The sequence below is a fragment of the Miniopterus natalensis genome, chromosome 17 (assembly GCF_054644295.1).
Source record: "Miniopterus natalensis isolate mMinNat1 chromosome 17, mMinNat1.hap1, whole genome shotgun sequence".
Lineage (NCBI taxonomy): Eukaryota > Metazoa > Chordata > Mammalia > Chiroptera > Miniopteridae > Miniopterus > Miniopterus natalensis.
In genome coordinates, this window is record NC_142097.1 from 20,588,457 (window position 1) to 20,609,268 (window position 20,812).

The window sequence follows — 20,812 nt, forward strand, 5'->3', positions numbered from 1 at the left end:
AACGCTAGGCCAGAAAGTCCCCCAAGTCCCTATGCTCAGGGGACCTATCTATTAGTGAGGGCGAGACAGAGCAGAGGAGTCAGATCAATCAGATTGGGTATGACAGATTCTGTGGTGGGTGCTAAGAAGCAGCAGAGCACACAGAGCGCACAGTTTTGTGTGTGTGATTTTTTTATTGATTTCAGAGAGAAGGAGAGGGGGAGAGAAACATCAATGACGAGAGACACTGATCGGCAGCCTCCTGCGCGCCCCCTACCGGGGACGGGGGTCTAGCTGCGACCTGGCCATGTGCCCTGATCAGAATGGAACTGCAACTTTCTGGTGCACAGGAGGACGCTTAACCAACTGAGCCACACCGGCCAGGGCTGCTTCTCTGACTTTAATATTTTTAAATGAATAACATTTTAAAAAAACAAAAACCCCGAGTATATAGAACACAAAATATAGAATTTGTTATTTTTAAATGTCCTTTGCATTTGCCTCATCCTCTGGAAGAAACAAAACAACCTTACAGAGTTATTGCCCCAAAATCCAATGAGGTAGGCTGGGGAAGGTAAAGTCAGGTGCCAAAGATGACAGAGCCTGTAAGGGCAGAGCTGGACTTAGAGCAGACAGATCCACATCTACGTGCAAAGCCAGCGCTGCTTTAACAGCCTAGCCTCTCTTCCCACCCCTGAAGATGTGTGTTTTCCTACTGTAGAGTGGTTTCCTTCAGAACAGAAATCATGTCTGATCCATCTCTGTATCCCTCAGCAGCACCCTCCATTGCCACTCAACACATGAAGAAACTTGGGGTAAGAGTGTGGCATTTAGAATTCTAGTAGTAAAACCTGGGTGTATGTGAGCCACGAATCCCATGTACCATGCATGTTTTCCCTATGGCTACAATCTGGACATAGTGGGGATTTGCTGCCTAGAATTTCTGGACGTGGTGCCTCAGCATTCTACAGTTTCCCTCTCCCAGAGGCCCATTCTAGTGCTGCCTCCCTGCCCAGGTGCCTTTCTGCCACCACCCTTCTCTTCCTTCCCAGGGGCAGTGCCAAAGGGCATCACAGGTGGTAAGCATTTGGGGATCTTTGGAGAAGGGCAGGGCTGCTGAACCACTGAGCATTAGAGCTGGAAGGGTGATGCAGTCTGTTCCTTGGCTCTACCCTATCTGGACCCTGGCCCTGGCCCTGGGCAACAGCGGCCTCAGATCAAGGGGGAGGTTGTCCCCTAATTGTTACACTCTGCGATGATTATGAAGTCAGCTCATTGCACCCCCATCGCAGCCAAACTAAGGGTGGGTCCGCTGCCCCCAGTTTCTCTCTACTTCCTGTCAGCTCGGTTGTCCTGCATGGTGACGGCTGTGGTACCAAACTAACTAGATGGCATCAGAGGAGTTCTGTAAAGTAGGAGATGGGGAGGAGGCCATGACGAAAAAGGAAACTCTGAACATTTTGAGTCAGATGTCAAAGCCCTTTCCAAACCCCAAGTCTATGAACAGGACAGTTGCTACCAAAGGACTCCCTTTTTCCTCAAGGGGCAATTTGATTAACTTCATGGAGAAAGAAAGCATCAATCTACCGTAAGATACAAGCCTGGTCCTTTCCTCCTTTCTAAGACTGGAGCTGGGGGGTGGGGAGGGGCTCGAAGAAGAGGTACTTCCTGGACCTGTCACCACCTGGGCCCAGGGAAGAGCATGTGTGCAGGTTGCACCATGGATTCCTGAGCCCAAATCAGTTCTTGGACATATGTAGGCCTCCTCCTCCAGGAGGCCTTCCGGGATTGGTCAGATTTGTTGACAGTGCTCCTATCCCCTTAATCTACTCAGGGTACTCACCCCCTTCCCTAGACACGCCTGCCCTTTCCACTTCTCCATGGCTCCTCTCTCTTAGTCCCCCCTTTTGGTGCCTTCCCCTTCCTGATTATGCCCCCCCCCCCCAGTAGCCTATCTTCAGACTGAGGTTAATTGCTTCTCCTCAGTGATTCTGGGTTCCCTTTACTTCATTCCACAAAACTCCTGGTGCTCTTGCAAGGTGTCTGGCCTAGTGTTAAGTTCTGGGAATGTAGAGCTGAAAAGCATAGTCCTTGCCTTCAAGGAGCTTCCAGTCTGGGTGTGTGTGTGTGTGTGTGTGTGTGTGTGTCTGGGTGTGTGTGTGTGTTTGAAGAACCAAGAATAGTATAGTATGGTCTGTGCGATGAACCAACACCTTGAGAAAATGGAGGAGGCTTAGCATAGCTTGGGAGAGGGTGCAGTTAAGGGAGGCTTCTTGGAGGTGAAATGTGAGCTGAATGTCCTAGGAAGGGAAGGAGTGAGCCAGTGGAGGGGTGGTGGTGCGGGCTGATGTGGGCTGAGGGAGTTATGTGCAGGGCAATTTCATGTTGTGTGACCTTTACAGTCACACACAGCCCCACACTTAAAAGGGCCCTGTGCTTAGTTTAATGCTCTGCTGACATTCTCTTGACATTCTTAATAATTTTTGAAGAAGGGGATCCACAAACTATGTAGCTGGTCCTGATTATAAGAAAGGGATACGTTGTCCTTTTTCTAAGGGTCCTCTAAGTAGCAGATATGTCTAAAGTGATAGATGCTTATAGGAAACTTCATGCTATAGTGGGAAGGTCTAGGACTATGAGTCGAAGTTGGAGTCCAAGTTCTATCACTTAGGTATATGGCTGTAGACAAGATCAGGGATCCTCAGTCCCTCATTTGGAAATTGGGGCAAACACTCACCCATCAGGGCTATTATAAAGACCAGAAGAGACTATGTCCAGCATGTAGGCCAGTGCCTGGATGTCTTCTATGCCCACTTCAACACTGGTCTTTTGAAAAGATAAATCTAAAACAGAGATCCATCGGGACAATTTGAAGTATAGTTGGGCAATCATCTATTCTAAGTGTCCACCAAGGGCTAGCATAGAAGGTTTGAGCTGAGCAGGGTTTCTTAGAAGGAGGTCAATGGGGCTGGAGCTCAGGGAAGAAAAATTTGGCCCATCAATCAACCATGAAGCCAGAGGCTGCCCCGGAGTAAGGGATCCAGGGATGTGTGTTGGTTGCTGGACTTGGCCAGAGCAGCTGAGGGAGATGGGGTAGGAAGCAGAGATGAGCCAGAAAGTGCCAGCGACAGATGGGAACTGTATAGCGTAGGACAGGCCTGGGGCCCAGAGATCTGAGTTCTAGTTCCAACGCTGCCATCAGTTCACCATGAGACCTTGACTGCTCTGGACAAATGCTCTTCAAAGTGTGGGTTAATGGGTCAGGAACTCATTTTAGTTGCTGGAGTCCAGTATCATAAAAATGAAATTAAACAGAATCAAAAATTCCAGAGCACATTACACAGAGAGTAAGTATTGGTTTGTGCAGTGTGTTTCAGTTTTATGTGTATGTGTGAATACACTGGGTTGCTATGTAATATGTATTTATTTTGGGTGAAGGTAAAAAAAAAGATTTGAAAGCCAACTTGGGGGGATTCTGCACACATGGGTAAAAAAAAAACAACTTAAATAGTGGGGAAACTGGTATGAGGTTTTTCTTTGTAATAGGAAATAATTAGTAACAATACAGATGTCCCTGTAATGAAAAACCAAACAGCAGTTAAAATGACTGAAACAGAGCTACGTGTATAATACAGATGAATCAGAAAACGCAATGTGGAATGAAAAGGCAAGCTCCCAATGGCTATGTACTGAATGGTACCATTTATTTATGTAAAGTTAAAAATATGCAAAATAGATCTTGCTTAGGAATAACATACCTATGTAACAAACCCATAAAGACACACGAGGCAACTGTACAGCACTGTTCAAAACGGAAAAACATTAGATGCCAGTGTGATATTGCAGAGGAAGTGCTCTTCTCTCACTTCAGTGCCATCATCCTATATGCTTAATCCTTAATGGATGTTTGTATTTCACTTTCAGTTTCCTTTTTTCAGTTTCCTTGGATTATAATGTCTCTGTTACTGGTTTCTAAGCTTGTTTATGACTAAAGATGTTAACCACTTGTCATGCATTGCAAATGAAATACCATGTTTTTTCGTTATTATTTACTGCAGTGTTTTGCTTTTTGGTTGTACCTAACTTGTGTATTAAATATAATCATGCTCTGTTTTTTTTGTTTTTGTTTTTTTAAAAAAAGACACACGAGGAATAATAAGCACAAAAGTTTAAATGTACTGTGCTGGTTACCTCTGAGTAAGGGGGGGAAGTGTCCAGGGGACTTTAACTGTACTGATGAGGCTTTCGTTCTGAAGCTGGATGGTGGCTAAACAAAAGCTTACTATATTATTCTTGATGTCTTTGGCTATATCTAAAATAGCTCATGATTTTAAAAAATTAGAATGGAAGAAAAAAGTTTTTGACATTCATCCCAAAATATTTGTATTTATCTGTTAATTTTATATGCTACATATCAATATTATTAAATATTATAAATTCTAACTAAATAAATTAGTAATTACATTAAATATTAGTGAATACATATTACTAAAACTTCATTTATTTTTCTTTTAGATACTTTTCCACACCCTAGTAGGTCATTGTGGTCGTTCCCTGGGGCATTTGCACCCCCTTTGGAGGGAGGGCTTAAAGTTTTAGCAGTGTTTCTCAAATTGTGGTTCTCAGAACACCTGCATCAGCATCATCTGAGGATCCCATTAACTTTAGCAGCTTCCCCAGTCGCATCCCAACTGGGGACAGGGTACCAGGCACCTGTATTTTCCCCTAATAAGTGCCCTGGTGGGTAGATGCACTGCTGCACAGCAGTAAGGATGTTCTGAGCTGTGCAGAAGCAACTGGGGACCCTTGTAAGTCAGGCCCAAAGCCTGGCCTCCGGGAGCTTCCAGGCTGCACAGGCTGGCTGGGGTGCTCACCTGTCTCCCCTCGCACTCCAGGAAGCCGATGCCAGGGGAGGAATCTGAATGCAGCTCCGATGACACCAGCATCTCCACCGTCTCGTCCACCTTGTTGAATCCCATCAAACTGGCTGTGACCCATCCCAACAGTAGCTTCTTTGCAGGGCTACTAGAAGGAGAGCTGAACAAACTCAGGATCTCCCCGGTGGCCAAGGACACAGAAAAAGGGGACCTGGCCCTCTGCCCCCAGCAATGTGTGTCCCAAATATCCCCCGGGGGCCTGCTGGACCTTGACACTGAGCTGGACACAGACACATCCTCTATGTCCTCGAAGTCCTCCATTGTCACGGATGTGCCAGAGGCACCCTTTATCTGTGAACACACAGTCAGCGATTACACAGCCATGGTGCGTTTTCTTCCTCATGCATTTGGTAAAGGCCTACTGGCCACCCCTAATGTGCCAGGCACTGAACTGGGCTCTGTGGGAAGTGTGAAAATGCCCACTACCTGCATCCTGATCTCAAGTTCACGGGTTAGGAGAAAGGGCATGTTTGTAAGGAACTCCAGCACATGCCAGAAAGGGCTCATTGCTGTCGGAAGGGTTCAGATCAAGTGCCACCAGGAAGTCAGAGGGAAATAAACATTATTTCCAGATGCAGGAATTAGCTTGGTGGCTCTTGGTAACATTTGAGCTGGGATACAGAGATAGAATTTAAACATCTAGAGATGGGGTACGGCATTGCGGAGAGGGGCTGACACTAGCTCATAGGTGGTAAAGTGGGGGAAGAAACAGCCAGGCCCTAATCCACGCAGATCTGATCATCTTGTTAAAAACGAGATTCCTGCCCGGCCAGGCGTGGCTCAGCGGTTAAGCATTGACCTAGGATCCAGGCGACCAGGGTTCGATTCCTGGTCAGGGCACATGCCCGGGTTGCGGGCTGCAGCCGATCAATGACTCTCTCATCATTGATGTTTCTAGCTCTCTCTCTCCCTCTCCTTTCCTCTCTCTGAAATCAATATATATTTAAAAATAAATAAATAAATAAATAAAATAAAAATAAAAACAAGATTCCTGGGCCTCATCTCTAGAGGTTCTGATTCAGTAGGTCTGGGGCATGTGGCCTGAGAATTTGTACTACAAGCAAATTCCCAGGTGGTACTGATGGCGCCAGACCACATTTGAGTAGCACTGTCCTAGCTTTATATCTGGTGAGGGACGTAATTTGAGCTGTTTTAGGAAGATAAATCTGGAAGCCCCATTGTTGGAAGGCCTAGAGCAGTGTTTCTCAAAGTGTGGTTCCTAGATCACCAGCAGTGTCAGCATCATATGGCAGCTTGTTAGAAATTTTTTAAAAATTTACGATTCATTTTTTTTGTTTTTATTGATTTCAGAGAGGGAGAGGGAAAGAAACATCAGTGATGAGAGTCATTGATCGGCTGCCTCCTGCATGCCCCCTACTGGGGATCAAGCCAGAAACCTGGACATGTGCCCTGACCAGGAACTGAACCATTCCTGAGTCGATGCTCAACCACTGAGCAACGCTGACTGGGCAGAAATTTAAATTCTTGTTCCCCTTGCCACCCTACTGAATCACAAACTGTCAGGGTGGGGGCCAGCAATCTGTGTTTTAACAAGTCCTCTAGAGTACTCTCATGCACACCAGTTTGAGAACTACTGACCCAGATGGAGGAGAAACAGAATGGCAGACCAGACAGGAGACACCAGGCCAGGAATCTGCAGTGTTATTAAACTCCCTTGGATCCTTAGGCTTGCTTGGCAACCACTGTTGTAGCACGAAGTATATCAGCTCTGGAGCTATTGGTTTGATCCCTGCCTCTGTCACTTAACTGCTATGTGACTGTGGGCCAGTGACTTACCCTCTCTGAACCTTGAACCCCACCTGCAATGAGTGAGGTGGACAAGACGATCTCTAAGGTCCCTCTCAACTGACAGTCTAGAACAGCGATTTTCAACTGGTGTGCCATAGCACACTGGTATGCCACAAGACCTTTTAAAGCATGCATGTGCCACAGCACACTGGTTGACTAGTGTCAGGTATTGCATGTTCTAAAACTTCTCGCAGCGCACTGGTTGAAAATTGCTCGTCTAGAAGAAATGGAATGAGGGCACTCTCCAAGGTGGGTGGGGCTGTGGAGGGAGAGTAGCATGTGCTTTGGGCTGGTGGTTCCACATCCAGTTGGGAGTACCTTACATCTCCCATCAGACTTGTCTCAGCTCCAGCAGGGACAGGGGATGGAAATGGGGGTACAGTGGGGAATAGTAGGGCACAGGGGATGGAAGTGGGGCATTCCCACCCCTGTGGGGGTGGGGGTCAGGGTGAGGAGAGGACAGGCAGGGCCAGGTCTGAGGAAGCTTTTGGGGGCTCTATTCTCCTAGATTTCCTGGACCTATGCCTTGGGCAAGCAACCGGTCAGTTTCTACCAGGTCCTGCTGCAGGAGGTGGTCAACAAAGATGACAAGCCTCTCAAGACAAAGAACTGCCCGTGGATCTTCCACAAGATCTTGGGTACCACCGTCAAACTGATGGAGCTGAAGCCTAACACGAGTTACTGCCTCATTGTCCGTGCCGTCAACACAGCCGGGGCGGGGAAGTGGTGCAAGCCCTACAAAGTGAGCCTTGGGAGAAGGGGGCTCAAGGGGTCAGGAAGAAGTGTATACCAGGGGCCTTGGAGGTTGGGGACACCCTACACCCCCACAACTCATCTTCCTGCTTGCTTTCTTCCTACCTGCGCAAATACACATCAATTCCAGGCTGCTCTCTTCTGCGAGGTTTAAAGTTTAAGGCATTCTGGTGCCCACTGGGAATGCAAACTAATGTACTCATCAGCGTCAATATAATGTTCATCTTTCACCTTGGTACCAATGACTGAATGGATTGGGAAGTCAAGGGCACTGACAGATACAGGAAAGAGGCTGGGCTGAAGGGACAAAGAAGGGAGCAGCCTGGGAATGGGTAGGGGCATGGGGTGAGGGGCAGGCCTAAGTACACAGCCCTGTGGTTGGAAACATCACAGGTTTGAATCGTGCCTCCTTGTACCCATTTCTGGTGTTGATAGGTAGGTTGGTAACACCAGCTAAGACCCCGTTTAGCAAACCAGGGGGTGGCAAAGACAGAGAGGTCAGGTCTGGGAAGGAAGTCTGAGTGGTTTTCTCATGTTATTTCAGTTTGCGACTGTTGCCAATGACCTGAGTAGCTTCCCCGAGAACAACCCCATCCAGATCACCGTGAGGCGCAAAGAACCCCAGCGGAAAACAGTGACCATGACACTGAATGAGATGCGGAAGCTGGAAGATCTGGAAAAAGTATTTCCCTGCTAAGGGGGAGGGTTCCAGGATACTGCAGGCCAGGTCAGCCACTGCCCACAGCTGCTAAGCACCCCCCTCCCTAGATCTAGGCTAGGTCCAGGTCCCTCATTAAAGAACCGCAGGTCACTCAGCACCCCTAAATTGTGCTTCATGCTGTGCACAGCTTCAGCTGGGCCATTCGCATCTACTTTCTGAGCTTCTGCCAGGACCAAGAGTCCAGGTGGGTGGGGGATGGGAAAGGTGGTGGGGCAATAAGATGCCACTACCACCTACTGCCTGGCTCTGCCAGCACCATCCTCTTTGTTCCCCATGGGGGGAAGAGACTGGTACTCAGGTTAAAACACACGCCAGGAAAAACAGCAACGTTGGACAGAGGTAGCGGCAGCCTGCACACTGTCAGCATCAGACGAGCTCTTGAGGGACATGGTGCAAATTACACAAGCTTTGGGGCAGGGTCGAGTTTAATTCTGGCTCTTCTTGGATGTGAGGGCATGGGCAAACCTTAAGCTTCCTGGGCTGTTTCCTTATAAAAAACATGGGGACATGAGAGCATTTCAGGCATGGCCACAGGGTTACTGAGGAACAGATTAGAAATGCTATGGCCCTGAGCAGTCCACATAAGGGCGGTTTAGAAGTTCAACCTCGGTTGATCCGCCTTAGTGCTGAACAGGAGAATGTGGAGGCAGGATGCATGGAGGGTAAGATCTTGGTATAGGGTTTGTGGACGTCCTGATGGGGAGCCCTTCACAACGTCAAATCCTTATGGGACAGAGAATCATCCTCCCATATCACACCTACACCCACTTCTGCTAGAGCTCTCACCACTGCATGCCCCATTACAGTCTCCTCGGGGACAGCCATCACCTTCCTATCTGTATCCTGAGGGCCTGGCACAGTGCTCAGTGCATGGCAAGGCCTCAAGAAGTGTGTTGGGTGAGGGGCCAAGGAAGGCGCCCCTACAGCAGCACTGGCCAGCGAACTCCCTGCGATGACGACAGTGCTGTCCCATATAGTAAGTAGCCTTGAGCCAGTGGGACTAAGAACGGCACTTCTAACTGTACGGAATGCTAGTGGAAACAGCCACATGTGGCCAGTGCATACCACACCAGACAGCACAACCTTGGATTAGCCTCTGGCCACTATCTTAGGGGCTTCGGGCAGCCTCCCCAGCCTCTCCCTTGTAGGCACAGGGGAGAGAGATGCAAGGCAGCTTCCTGCCAGTGTGGTTCTGCTGTAGCCCAGTGCAAAGGAGGCTACACAAACTGAATTAACACAGACCCTGGTTGAGACCCAGGATTCTAGACAAGGGATTATAACCCAAATACACAAAATATAAGTTATTTATTTGGTCATACAATCTGGGGTCTGACCCGAATAGAACTGACATCTGGGAAAGGAGGCAGGGGGAACAGCAGGGGTCTAGTCATTGCCTGGTCTCCTGACATCCTTGATGGCACCAGGAAGGTACAGAGCGATGGCCAAGGGCTGAGCTCTGTGGTAACCTCCTGCTCTGGGGATGGACCCCACTGGGATCTGTGCAAGGACAGCAGGCCACACCTGTTCTCTGGGTCACCACCCCAGCCTTTGGTCTCTGTCAGGGCAGGCAGCTGGCACAGGCTGAGTCCAGGTGGGGGTCAGAGAGAGCTGTGGGATTTCTCATCTCCGCCATCTGTGAAGAAGGGGAGGGAACAGGATGGGGAGTCCATCATAGGAAAAGGAGGCTGCCATGTAATCCTAGGAGCCCACTACAGGGAGAACTTGTGGTTCCCCCCCAAGTCATCCAGAGCCTGTCTACCATCGCAGTCTCACTCAGGCTAGGCACCCACCCACCCACCGCCTACCTCACCAGGGCCTCAGACCAGGGCCCAGCCCCTGGGATGCCCACCAAGGTTGCCCAATGACAAGGTGACAGTCCTTTACAAGTACACAATGCTTCAGGTTCCAAGACAGGAAGAGCCTATCTTTGATCTTCCTGTCTACTGAGGTTCGATAATCCCCAAAAGACAGGTTAGCCAGGCTCTCCAGGACTGCACACTGCAAGGCAGAACCAGGATTTGAACTAGGTCTTAGAACTCTCAAATCCTGTGCTAACAAAGAACTATTGCCTCACGCTGGAGCGACCCTGGACTCGCCCTCTGGAGAGCAGCCTCAGAGCTGTCGGGCTCCCATAATGCCTGCAATTCCCACAGCCTTCCCACTGCCCTGAGAACCTGACCCCACACACCATCTGACAGTCGGGGTGTCTGGTGAACCCTCAGAATTCTACGTCAGAAGGGAAAGTCACAAAGAAGGACTGACTCAAGGGCAGCAGAGCCCAGCACACCAACCACCACCTCCCCCCACTCACATCCGGAGGCATTTGTCCTTCCCACCACTTGCCACTCTCTGGCCATCTGGACTCCAGTCGACAGCATACACCTAAACCGAGGAGGAAGAGGGAAAGTGGGGCAGTGAGGAGGGTGAAGGAAAAGGGCCAGGCTTCAATTCCATATCCATAAGGGTGGGCCATACCTCATCTGCGTGACCTGGCAAGTCTGCGGCTAGCTTCTGGGCCTTCACATCCCACACCTTCAATGTGCTGTCACTGCTGCCACTGACCAGAAGCCGGCTGTCGGCTGACCACGCAATCTGGTACACAGCAGCCACATGGCCACGCAGGGAAGCCAGGTACCTGGGCCAAGGGGAGATGATGATGGACATTAGATTTTTTTTTTTAATATGTTTTTATTGATTTCAGAGAGAGGAAGGGAGATAGAAACATCAATGATGAAAGAGAATCAATGATTGGCTGCCTCTTGCAAGCCCCTTACTAGGGACTGAATTACAACCTGGGCATGAGCCCTGACTGGGAATCAAACTGTGATCTCCTGGTTCATGGGTTGGTGCTCAATCACTGAGCCACACCGGCCGGGTGAGATTAGATCTTCAAACATGTCTGAAGGGGCCTCTATGCCCATACCAGTGGTTTTAAATCTTGGCTGCATGTTAGAATTACCTGGGAACTTTTACAAAACCCCACTGCCTGGCGCCACCCCAGACCAATGTAATCATCACTGCCCATTACGTGTTTGTAAAACTTCTCCAAATGAGCTGCTTCTAGGGTGTCTCTTGCCAGGCCTCCATACCCACTCAACTTTGCATGTCTTAGAATCTAATGCAGCCATCTGCTTAGCCCATCTGCCTGACACCCCCCCCCCCCAAATGACAGTTGCTTGCTGACAGGTGGCATGGAGTAATACTGGGCCAGGCCCACCTGAAACTTTCAGATCAATACAGACTAGCTGTGTCTATTGGGACAAGTTATGAGGCATCTCTGAAACTTGGTTTTCTTACCTTAAAAAGGAACTGATCGGTCTATTTCAAAGGGTTGCTGTGTACAAATACACAACTGACACATAGATGCCAAGGGTTTCCCTTGCTCCTTGCCCATGCCCTTGTCTCTCCTCCAACCTAATTAACCCGAGGGCACTGTGCCTCATTACACCAGTGCTTCTCAGACTTAACGACAAGCAGAACCACCTGGTCGCCTTATTAAAGTGCAGATTCTGTGGCTATCATCAACAAATCAACAAACAAGTGTTGGTGAGGATGTGGAGAAAAGGGAACCCTCATGCACTGTATGAAGGTTCCTCAAAAGACTGAAAATAAAACTACCATATGATCCAGCATTTCTACTTCTGGGTATTTATCCAAAGAAATCTAAAACACTAATTCAAACAGATACATGCATCTCCATGTTCACTGCAGCATTATTTACAATACCCAAGCTATGGAAGCAATCTAAGTACCCACTGATAGACAAATGGGTAAAGAAAATGTGATGCATGTATACAATATATTACTCTTGCCATTTGTGACAACATGGATGGACCTAGAGAGTATTATGCTAAGTAAAATAAGTCAGACAGAGAAAGACAAATACCATATGATTCCATATGTGAAATCTAAAAAACAAAACAAATGAACAAACAAAACAAAAACAAACTCATAGGTACATAGAACAAATTGATGGTCACCAGACTGGAGGAGGGCTGAGGGGAAGGAGGGAAAAGGTGAAGGGAGTAAGAAGTGCAAATTGGTAGTTACAAAATAGTCACAGGCATGTAAAGAACAGCCATGGGGATATAGTCAGTAATATTATAATAACCATGTATGGTGTCAGACGGGTACTAGACTTACTGGGGTGATCACTTCGTAAGGTAACTAAATGTCTAACCACTATGCTGTACACCTGAAACTAATATAATACTGTACATCAACTGTAATTGGAAAATTAATTTGAAAAATTTTTTTAATGCAGATTCTGATTCATAAGGTCTGGGGTGGGCCCCGAGATTCTGAATTTCTATCAAACTCCCAGATGCTGCTGCTGCTGCTAGTCTGTGGACCACACTTTGAGGAAGGCCAGCTTTAAGATCATTTCTCTCCTCAGATATGAAATGAACTAGTGTTTTCAGTGTTGACTTAATGCTGCTGCTAAATATACTGTCTAATTCAAACCTTGTAACAAAGCTGACAGGCAAGGTGTCTTCTTATTACAAGAGAGGAAACAGGCTCAGAAAATCCAAACACTTGCCACACGGTTGGAAAGTGGTGGAGCCAGGCTCCTTCCAGAGGAACAGGGGCCCTCTTCTCCCCCACCAAACCTCCACTCACTTGCCCGTCCTGCCATCCCACAGCTTGATGGACTTGTCAAAGGAGGCGCTGGCGACCACACGGGAGTCAGGGGAGAAGAGCACCTGGTTGACGAGGGCCTGGTGTCCTGTCATCCGTGCGAGTGGCTTCTTGTCCTCTGCTGGGGACCACATGAATAAGGTGAAGTCGTCTGAGCCAGACACCAGCCTCTCTGGGCCTTGGCCCTAGGGGAGGCAGAAAGCACACTGTGTTGGACACCGTCTCGGATGGGAGACTCCCACGCTGGCAGCAAACACGCTACTGATTACTCAACACCAGCATGGTGCGAGGCCTCAGAGCAGTGAGGCACTAACTAATATGAGTTACTTCCCCCAAAAGGAAACTTTATGAACACAGGAAAATTTCTAAGATATGTATTTACATGAAAAAGCAAGGTGCAGAGTCATGTGCTAAAAAGAGGGAGGATTTTACACATGGGTTTGTGCGGCTTAATAATGGGGATATGTTCTAAGAAATGTGTCATTAGGTAATTCTGTCATTGTGCGAACTTCTCAAGAGTGCACTTATACAAATCTAGATGGTATAGCCTACTGCTCCCTGGCTATACACCTGTACAGCACATTACTGTACATAACGCAAGATCAACTCAAGCACAAAAGAAAATTATGCAATCAAGGGATAAGATAACTGAGATGCATGAATGAGGCTGCTGCTGGTAGAATACGGCATTCTGTTTACAGCAAGCTTGTTTTATAAGTATAAAGAGTATACTCTAGCCTGGCCACCGTGGCTCAGTGGCTGAGCATTGACCTACGATCCAGGACATTGTGGTTCGATTCGCAGTCAGGGGGCGTGCAGGAGGCAGCCCACCACTGACTCTCTCCCATCATTGATGTTTCTATCTGCCCGTCTCCCCTCCTCTCTCTGAAATCAATAAAAATATATTTTTTAAAAAAAGGAGTACACTCTAAAAACAATAAAATATAAATATGTAAAATAGTAGCACAGGTATTATCATTATGTATTATGTACTCTACATAATTGTATGTGCTATACTTTTAAGACGGGCAGCACAGGTTTGTTTACACCAGCATCACTGCAAACACGAGTAATGCACTGTGATGGGACATTAGGACAGCTAGGTCACTAGGGGACAGGAATTTTTCAGCTTCATTAAAATCTAAAGGGACCACCGTCATATATGCGGTCTGTTGTTCACTGAAATATCATGGAAAACATATTGTATGTAGTGTACACATATACATGCATATGTATATATGAAGTCTCTGGAAGGAGAAACAACATACTGGTGGCACTAGATGCTTCCAGAAGGAACTGATGAATGTGCGACAGAGATGAGAGATTTTTCACTATCTACCTACTTTTCTGTGTTCTTTGAACTTTAGACCATGTGAATGTGTTACTTAAACTAAATAAAATAAAAACAAGAGGTACCTTGGGAGTGCAATGAAGAGAAGTAAATAAAACAAAATGAAATAAAACCCCCAGCATATTAAGATCTTAGGAGTATAAACTAGGATTTTCAAGAACAATGTTGCAGAGAAGGTACTTTCTCAGGTGGGGCTAGAGGCAGAGGGGGCTCAGCATCTGCAGAGTGTTGAAGGGACTAGGAGAGGAAGAGGACAGAGCTGGACATGCTGGGGGTTGGCACACACTCACCCGCACAAGGTTGTAGAGGTTCAGGGCCCTCTCCTTTAACTCCTGCACTGTGTCCACGTACCGCAGGGGAGAGAAGGAAATGAGGAACAAGGTGATCAGAAAATCCAACACAAACAGCAAACACCCCCCCGCCTAGGTCCGACTCTCACACATTAAGCTAGAGAACTCGCTCTTTACCAAGCAGCTCTCCCCCCTCCTTCTCCCGCTCACTCACAGGACCCCTGGAGGTCTTGGGGGTTAACTGAGGCTTTGGCCGGCTCAAAGGCCCCTGTGCGCAGGGCATAGTCAGTGCTGAGGGCCATGGTGTTCACCCAGTGGCCATGGCCCTGCAGAGTCCGGCAGAGCACGCCCTAGGGGAAAAGGAGATGGGTTAGACACACATGCCACTCTCTACCCTGGGGAACCTGCACCCCTGATTAGCCCCAGGAGGCTCAGAATCAGGACCCTCATTCATTGTGATCTTAAATCACCCTTATGGCCTCAGGTCTCTCCTCATTTGTAAAAAGAGGCCACTAACCCAGATCAATGTTTCTGAAAATATGTTTCATGGAAGGAAATTAAATGTATCAGAATAAAAAGGCTCCGGTCAAGTAAATTTGGGAGATGGCAGGTTCAGTAAAGCTACACAGGCTTCCTACAGCAGGACTTTTCAGAGCCTGCCCATGCTAACGGACACTGGAGCCTCCCCTATAGTGCAGCACCAACCACAGGACCCCTTGTTCCCAAAGTGTCTCCCTGACCTGGCTCCCAGAACATGCTGAGGAAACACTGGTCTATGTTCCTTCTAGCGCTGGCATTCCATGGCCTGGGATTTGACCAGACTGGTTTCTGAACACTCCCAGCTCTTACATCATGAGCCCTCCAGACTTTGATGGTGCGGTCCTGCGAGGCAGAGTAGAGAAGCCCATCTCCTCCCCACTTAAGACAGGTGACTGACTGGGTGTGTCCGGTGAGGATGCGCTCACAGCGGCCTGAGGTTGTGTCCCAGACCCGCACGCTGCCATCCTTAGAGCTGCTGGCCACATAGCGGCACTCAGGGTTCCTGGAGAGGGAAGGGAGATGTGACCTCACTTCTGATCTGGCAATGCCTGTATTCTCATGGCATCTCCCCATTCCCAATTCAAGGGTCAGGGACAATGTCTACACACACAGTGTCCTGACCCTAAGATCTAGCTGACTTCCCTTCGGCTCTCAGACCCGATGATGAACAGTCCCCTCCTGAACAGCAATGCAGGTGCACAAGACCTTCCCCACAGTCACAGTCAACTGCTCACTATGGCCCCTCTGCATCAAGTGGGGAGGGGAACAGCTCTGAACCCCTTGTTCCTCATTACCCCAGCTCTGTCAGTATCACTTACGCATGGAGGGGCTCCCAGCTCAGGCCTGTGATCCACTTGCTATGGCCCGCAAGGGTCCTACCCACCTGCTTCCCTGTGTTTGGGTCCCATAGGAGAATCTGAAAAACAGAAGTTCACAGAATAATCCTCCCCAACCTTTCCCTGCCCCACCACCCTCCCTAAAGACCCAAAACCTGATTCTGATCCAGCTCCAAGAAGGTAGCCCCAGAGTCCCAGTCTAGTTACCCTGATCACCATCTACCTGGCCATTCTTGCAGCCTGAGGCCAGCTTCTTGCCATCGGGGGACCAAGATATGCTAAGGACCCAGTGTCTGTGTCCTAAGAAAGAAGGGGAGGAAGATAGGAGGAGCAGCTCTTTTTACCCCCACTTCCTAGCAGTGCCTGGCACACAGTAGGAACTCCTAAACTAGCTGCTGAATAAATGAACAACCGAACAAAAGAAGAGATAGGGCTTCCTAGGCAGAGGGATAATACATTCCAAGCGCTAGAGCCATACATTTTGCTGCACAAATAACACTGCCACTTTCTAATAATTCCTTACGTGACATGTGGTACAAAGTGTTTCCATACATGCCATCCCTTGAAATTCTCACAATAGCTCGAAGGTATGAGGCAAAGGAAAAATTATCACCCCCATTTTACAGAAGAGAAAACAGAAGCTTAGAAGGTGAGTATGCTCTACACATACAAGGTCCTTGCCCAACAAATGTGTAGTCCCCAGACCAGCAGCATCAGCACCACCTAGGAGCTTGAAATACGAATTCTCAGGCCACACCCCAGACCTAAAGAGACAAAAACTCTGGGGTAGAACCCAGTAGTCTGTATTTTAACAAGTCCCCCAGGTGATTCTGAGGCACATTTAAGTTTGAGAACCACTATGGCAGAGGCTGGATTTAAGCCAGGTTCTCCTTGCTACTAGCCAGTCAGCCCCTTCCTACAACCCCACACTCACTCTTTGGTCTAGTCTGTTTGTTTAGTGCTGGCTAGTAGGCTCAAGAGTATGGTCTCTACCTATGAAAAGGCAGTCACTAAATGGATATGAAGGAGTTGGAATCTGCTCTGGGCCTCCTCAAGAACTAAAGAGCTGAGCAAATCACCCACCCACCATTAAGGCTCCCTAAATGGCTAATTGCATACTGACCCTGGCATGTGAAATGCGGTGTCTCAGTGCTGAGATCCCAGAAGCGCACAGTGGTGTCTCCAGAGCCACTGGCCAGGTACCTGGGGAAGAAGAGAGGTTGCCTGACCTCTGCAGTGGGGACAAGAGGTAGGGCCCACCCCAAAACACTGCCCATTTCTGCTGCCTATTCAATTGTTTTCTGGGACTAGAATCTGGGACTGGACTTTTCTCTCTGTCCCGAAAAGGAGAAATGTAACACTGATGCCATCTGGGAGATGACCCCAGGAGGCCATTTCTTTTCTCTTCCTTCCTAAAAGGAATGTCCACAGCTATAACCAGATTTAAAGCTTCTCATTATTCTCATACTGTGAGAAGCAAAGAAACCCAGTTTCACAGATGATGACTTAACCCAGGAAGGTTAAGTGACTTGCCCAGGTCACACAGCTAGAAGGGGCAGAGCTAAACTTGCAGCTCAGATCTCTTGAGATCAAGTCCAGGAAGGACTCTTCCAAGGCAGGTGTCCTTGGTCTTTATGGACCAAACCTCACTCAGGAAGTCCCTTACTTGGAGCCTGAGCCCAGAGCTTGGTTGGATCTATGTGTCCTGAGGCCACACCCCTAAACTCCCCTCCATAATTCTGCAGCTGTCCTTACTTTCCTGTGGGGCTGAAGGCCACAGAAATGACTGCCTCGCTGTGACCCTCCAAGGAGCTGGTGCAGCGGGTCACAGCACGGACCTTGAAGATAGCCTGTGGCTGGTAAATGATGTCGAGGACCTTCTCTGTCTCCACCTCCTGTGACTCCAGCGTCCTCCCAAGTGAGGAAACGATCTCAGCATCGTGGACATAGAAAGCCAGTGGCAGGGGATCCTCCTGGAGGGCAAGGGCAGAGGAAAACTCCCCCATCAAAAGATGGGCAGGGGCCACCTGCACCAGGGAGGCTCCCCACTGAGCTGTGGGCAGGTAAAGCCTCCTTCTTTTCAGCCACCCTGCTTGAGTTACCCCCCTCATCATTCCCCATTGGGTTTGACCTTTTTCATCCTTGAAGAGCAACTGTAGTATGCTTACACAGCACTTTAAAATCCTGTATCTGCATCCCACAACAACCCTGAGAGGTTGGCATTCATATTCCCACTTGACCGATGAATTAGCCCAACATCCTATTGCCAACGACTAATTCAGATTCTTTAGTGTTCTTTAGGATTAGTATATATCCTTATGCAGCGTTTTCCAAACCACCACACCATGCTGTATAATGTGTAAGAAGCACCCAAAAAGCTGTTTGGAAATGCAGACTCCGCTTCACCCCAGAGTCTGGTGTGGTAAGTCTGGGGTGGAGTCCAAGCACTGCATTTTTAAGCACCTCCCACCCCAACAGAGGGCAACACTTTGAAAACACTGGCTTGGAAGTTCAAGGAGCACGGGCTTTGAGTTTGACACACTTGGGTTCCAACTCCAAACCACCACCTCCTGCGTAGCATCGTGAGCATAACTTAATGCCTCCGGGCTACACTGTAAAATGGGGATAATTATCGAGGGGCTGTGGCGAGGAATCCTTTGACAATGCACCCGATGCTTTCCCAGCGCACCCTCTCTCCGCAAGTGGACCTCGACGGTGGGCGTGTAAATCGCCCTCACACTGATGCATCTTCCCGACCCTCCCCCGGGGTAGATGGCTCTCCACGGACTCGCGCCGGAGTGTATCACGCGCCGTCGGCGAGTAGTGGGGGCCCTGGAGCCCCAGGCCTTGAGTCTTTCGGTCCCCTGCGGGCGGCGCCGCCCACCGCTCACCTGGGCCAGCAGCGCGTTGCATATGAGCTGCAGCTTGTCCGGGGTGATGTCCACGGGCACGTCGAACGGGGAGCCCAGCAGCTGCCCGCCCTCATCCTGGAACTGCACTAGCAGCCGCTGCACGTCGCGCGCCGCCGCCTCGTCCTGTGCCAGCAAGCGCCACGGGCGTCAGCCACGCGCCGCGACGGAAGGGTCCCCACTCCCGCCTCCCCTCGGCATCGCGGACCCCGGGCCCCAGCGCCCAGCCGCGGCGCCCCCGCCCCCACTCACGCACACCCACCGCCACGGCCGCCGCCATCCTGCGTCCCCACGTGGAGGGGAAAGACTCTGGAGGGACGGAGCGCCGCTCCCGTGGCCCGGTGGTGCCGCAGCCCGCGACATTGCCCTCTGGTGTTGCGGCGGGGAAGTGTCACTCCGCGCCGGGCCTCTGGCCTTGGGAGCGGGCCACCTAGTACCCGCCTCCACGACCTTCCTTGGACAGCTCGCTGCCCCCACTTTCATTCCCTCCCAGGGCCTTGCAGGATGCAAACAGCCTTTTGACTCTTCAGAACAGGGATTCTTGCTCCACTTTACGGATGGTGAAATCGAGGCTCTGAGCGGTTGACTTTCCCCACGATCACAGAGATAGAAAACGACAGAAGACCGAATAGGCTCCAGGCAAGCAGCGCCCCGTAGGGGGTGGCTTACAAAGCCAGAGGCTATTGGGTTGAGGGCAGAAATTATTATTTTTTTATTTGAAAAGATTACTTTTATTGTATTTTTATTATACAGGTTTATTTAGAAAAGTTAGAATATATGGATAAGAAAAAGAATAAAATAAAAATCACTATAACTTGACCCACTCAGAAATGAGTCACTTTTTAAAAAAATTAAATTTCTTGGGGTGACAGTGGTTAATAAGGTTATGTACGTTTCAAGTGTACAATAGTATAATACATCATCTGTATATTGCATCATGTGCTCATCACCCAAAGTTTAGTCTCCTTCTGTCAGCATGTATTTGACCTTTACCCTCTTCAACCTCCCCCTACCTCCTTCCCCTTATTATTCTTTATAAAATGGGTCAAATAAATTAATAATATTTGATGAGTACAAAAGCAGAAAATGTCTACAGTGCTCAATACTGTAAAGCAATAACAATAGGCATTCATTCATTCATTCATTCAAGTACACTGATCACTTACTCTCTACCAGGCATTGTTCTAGGAGCTCTCCATATATTAATTCCTTTAATAATTTACTCAGGGAAAGCTTCTCTAAAATGATATAATGTTTCCCTATCATATGCTTTCAAAACATCCAGGTATTCCTCATATATAAAATTGCAGGTTTTTGGAATTATTTCATCCATTTATTCAACAAATATTACTCACACTGTTATAAGCACTTGGAATACGTAAGCGAACAAAATAGACACAAATCCTTGTCCTCTTGAGTGTTCTCTGTTTTCGTGATCATTCATAGTTCCTGGCCCATAGTGGATGCTTAAGAAATGCTTGTGGAATGAATTACTGAATCAGGAGTTGAATCTGAGATTCATTGGATGTGAAGTCACAGAACCGCAGTTCTCTGCCAATGGCAGGATCCTTTATCATATTACCTCATCGCTACAGAGAGCTTGCTCCATAAAGGGGCCCAGGGTTTGGGACACTATGGGCTCTCCCTGGGTTCCAATTCCAAACCACCATCTACTGTGTAGCATCATGTGAATAATTTCATGTCTCTGGGCTACATTGTAAAATGGGGATAATAAGGGGCTGTGGTGAGGAATCATTTGACCATGCACCGGATGTTTTCCAAACAGTCTTCTCCTCAAGTGGACTACAAAAGGGGAGGAACAAGAGAAGATGTACAGATCAAAACAGAACCCACTTACATTTTTTAAATTGAATTTATAGTGGTGACATTGGTTAATAAAATTATACAGGTTTCAGGCATACAATTCTACAATACATCATCTGTATATTGTATTGTGTTTACCACTCCAAGTCAAGTCTCCTTCCATCACCATTTATCCCCCCTTTACCTTCTTCTACCTCCCCCCACCTCCCCTTCCCTCAAAACCCA

At 48.4% G+C, this 20,812-nt stretch overlaps 2 protein-coding genes across 2 annotated transcripts; one reads left to right on the plus strand and one right to left on the minus strand.

The window, feature by feature from the left end:
• The first annotated feature begins 1,367 nt into the window (after nt 1-1,367).
• FNDC8 (fibronectin type III domain containing 8) lies at nt 1,368-8,175 on the plus strand. Its single transcript, XM_016207014.2, has 4 exons — nt 1,368-1,567; nt 4,875-5,241; nt 7,234-7,467; nt 8,023-8,175. The coding sequence occupies exons 1-4, from the start codon at nt 1,368-1,370 to the stop codon at nt 8,173-8,175; spliced, it is 954 nt and encodes a 317-aa protein (XP_016062500.2).
• A 1,310-nt stretch (nt 8,176-9,485) lies between these two features.
• On the minus strand, nt 9,486-19,043 carry NLE1 (notchless homolog 1). The gene is made up of 13 exons (XM_016207029.2): nt 19,026-19,043; nt 18,746-18,889; nt 17,610-17,827; nt 16,978-17,057; nt 16,078-16,154; nt 15,837-15,934; nt 15,328-15,520; nt 14,693-14,828; nt 14,479-14,525; nt 12,820-13,022; nt 10,675-10,834; nt 10,511-10,581; nt 9,486-9,832 (listed from the first exon to the last, which is right to left on the minus strand). The coding sequence occupies exons 1-13, from the start codon at nt 19,041-19,043 to the stop codon at nt 9,820-9,822; spliced, it is 1,458 nt and encodes a 485-aa protein (XP_016062515.2). The 3' UTR covers nt 9,486-9,819.
• Between the last annotated feature and the right edge of the window lie 1,769 nt (nt 19,044-20,812).

Excerpts from the sequence above, each read along its gene's own strand:
- FNDC8 (XM_016207014.2), top strand. The coding sequence starts at position 1,368 with ATGGCATCAGAGGAGTTCTGTAAAGTAGGAGATGGGGAGGAGGCCATG. Across the intron at positions 1,568-4,874 it reads AAAGAAAGCATCAATCTACC|GAAGCCGATGCCAGGGGAGG; the intron begins GTAAGATACAAG and ends CTCGCACTCCAG. Across the intron at positions 7,468-8,022 it reads AGTGGTGCAAGCCCTACAAA|TTTGCGACTGTTGCCAATGA; the intron begins GTGAGCCTTGGG and ends ATGTTATTTCAG.
- NLE1 (XM_016207029.2), bottom strand. Across the intron at positions 14,526-14,692 it reads CCAAGACCTCCAGGGGTCCT|TGCAGGAGTTAAAGGAGAGG; the intron begins GTGAGTGAGCGG and ends ACGTGGACACAG. Across the intron at positions 10,835-12,819 it reads TGGGATGGCAGGACGGGCAA|GTACCTGGCTTCCCTGCGTG; the intron begins GTGAGTGGAGGT and ends CCCTTGGCCCAG.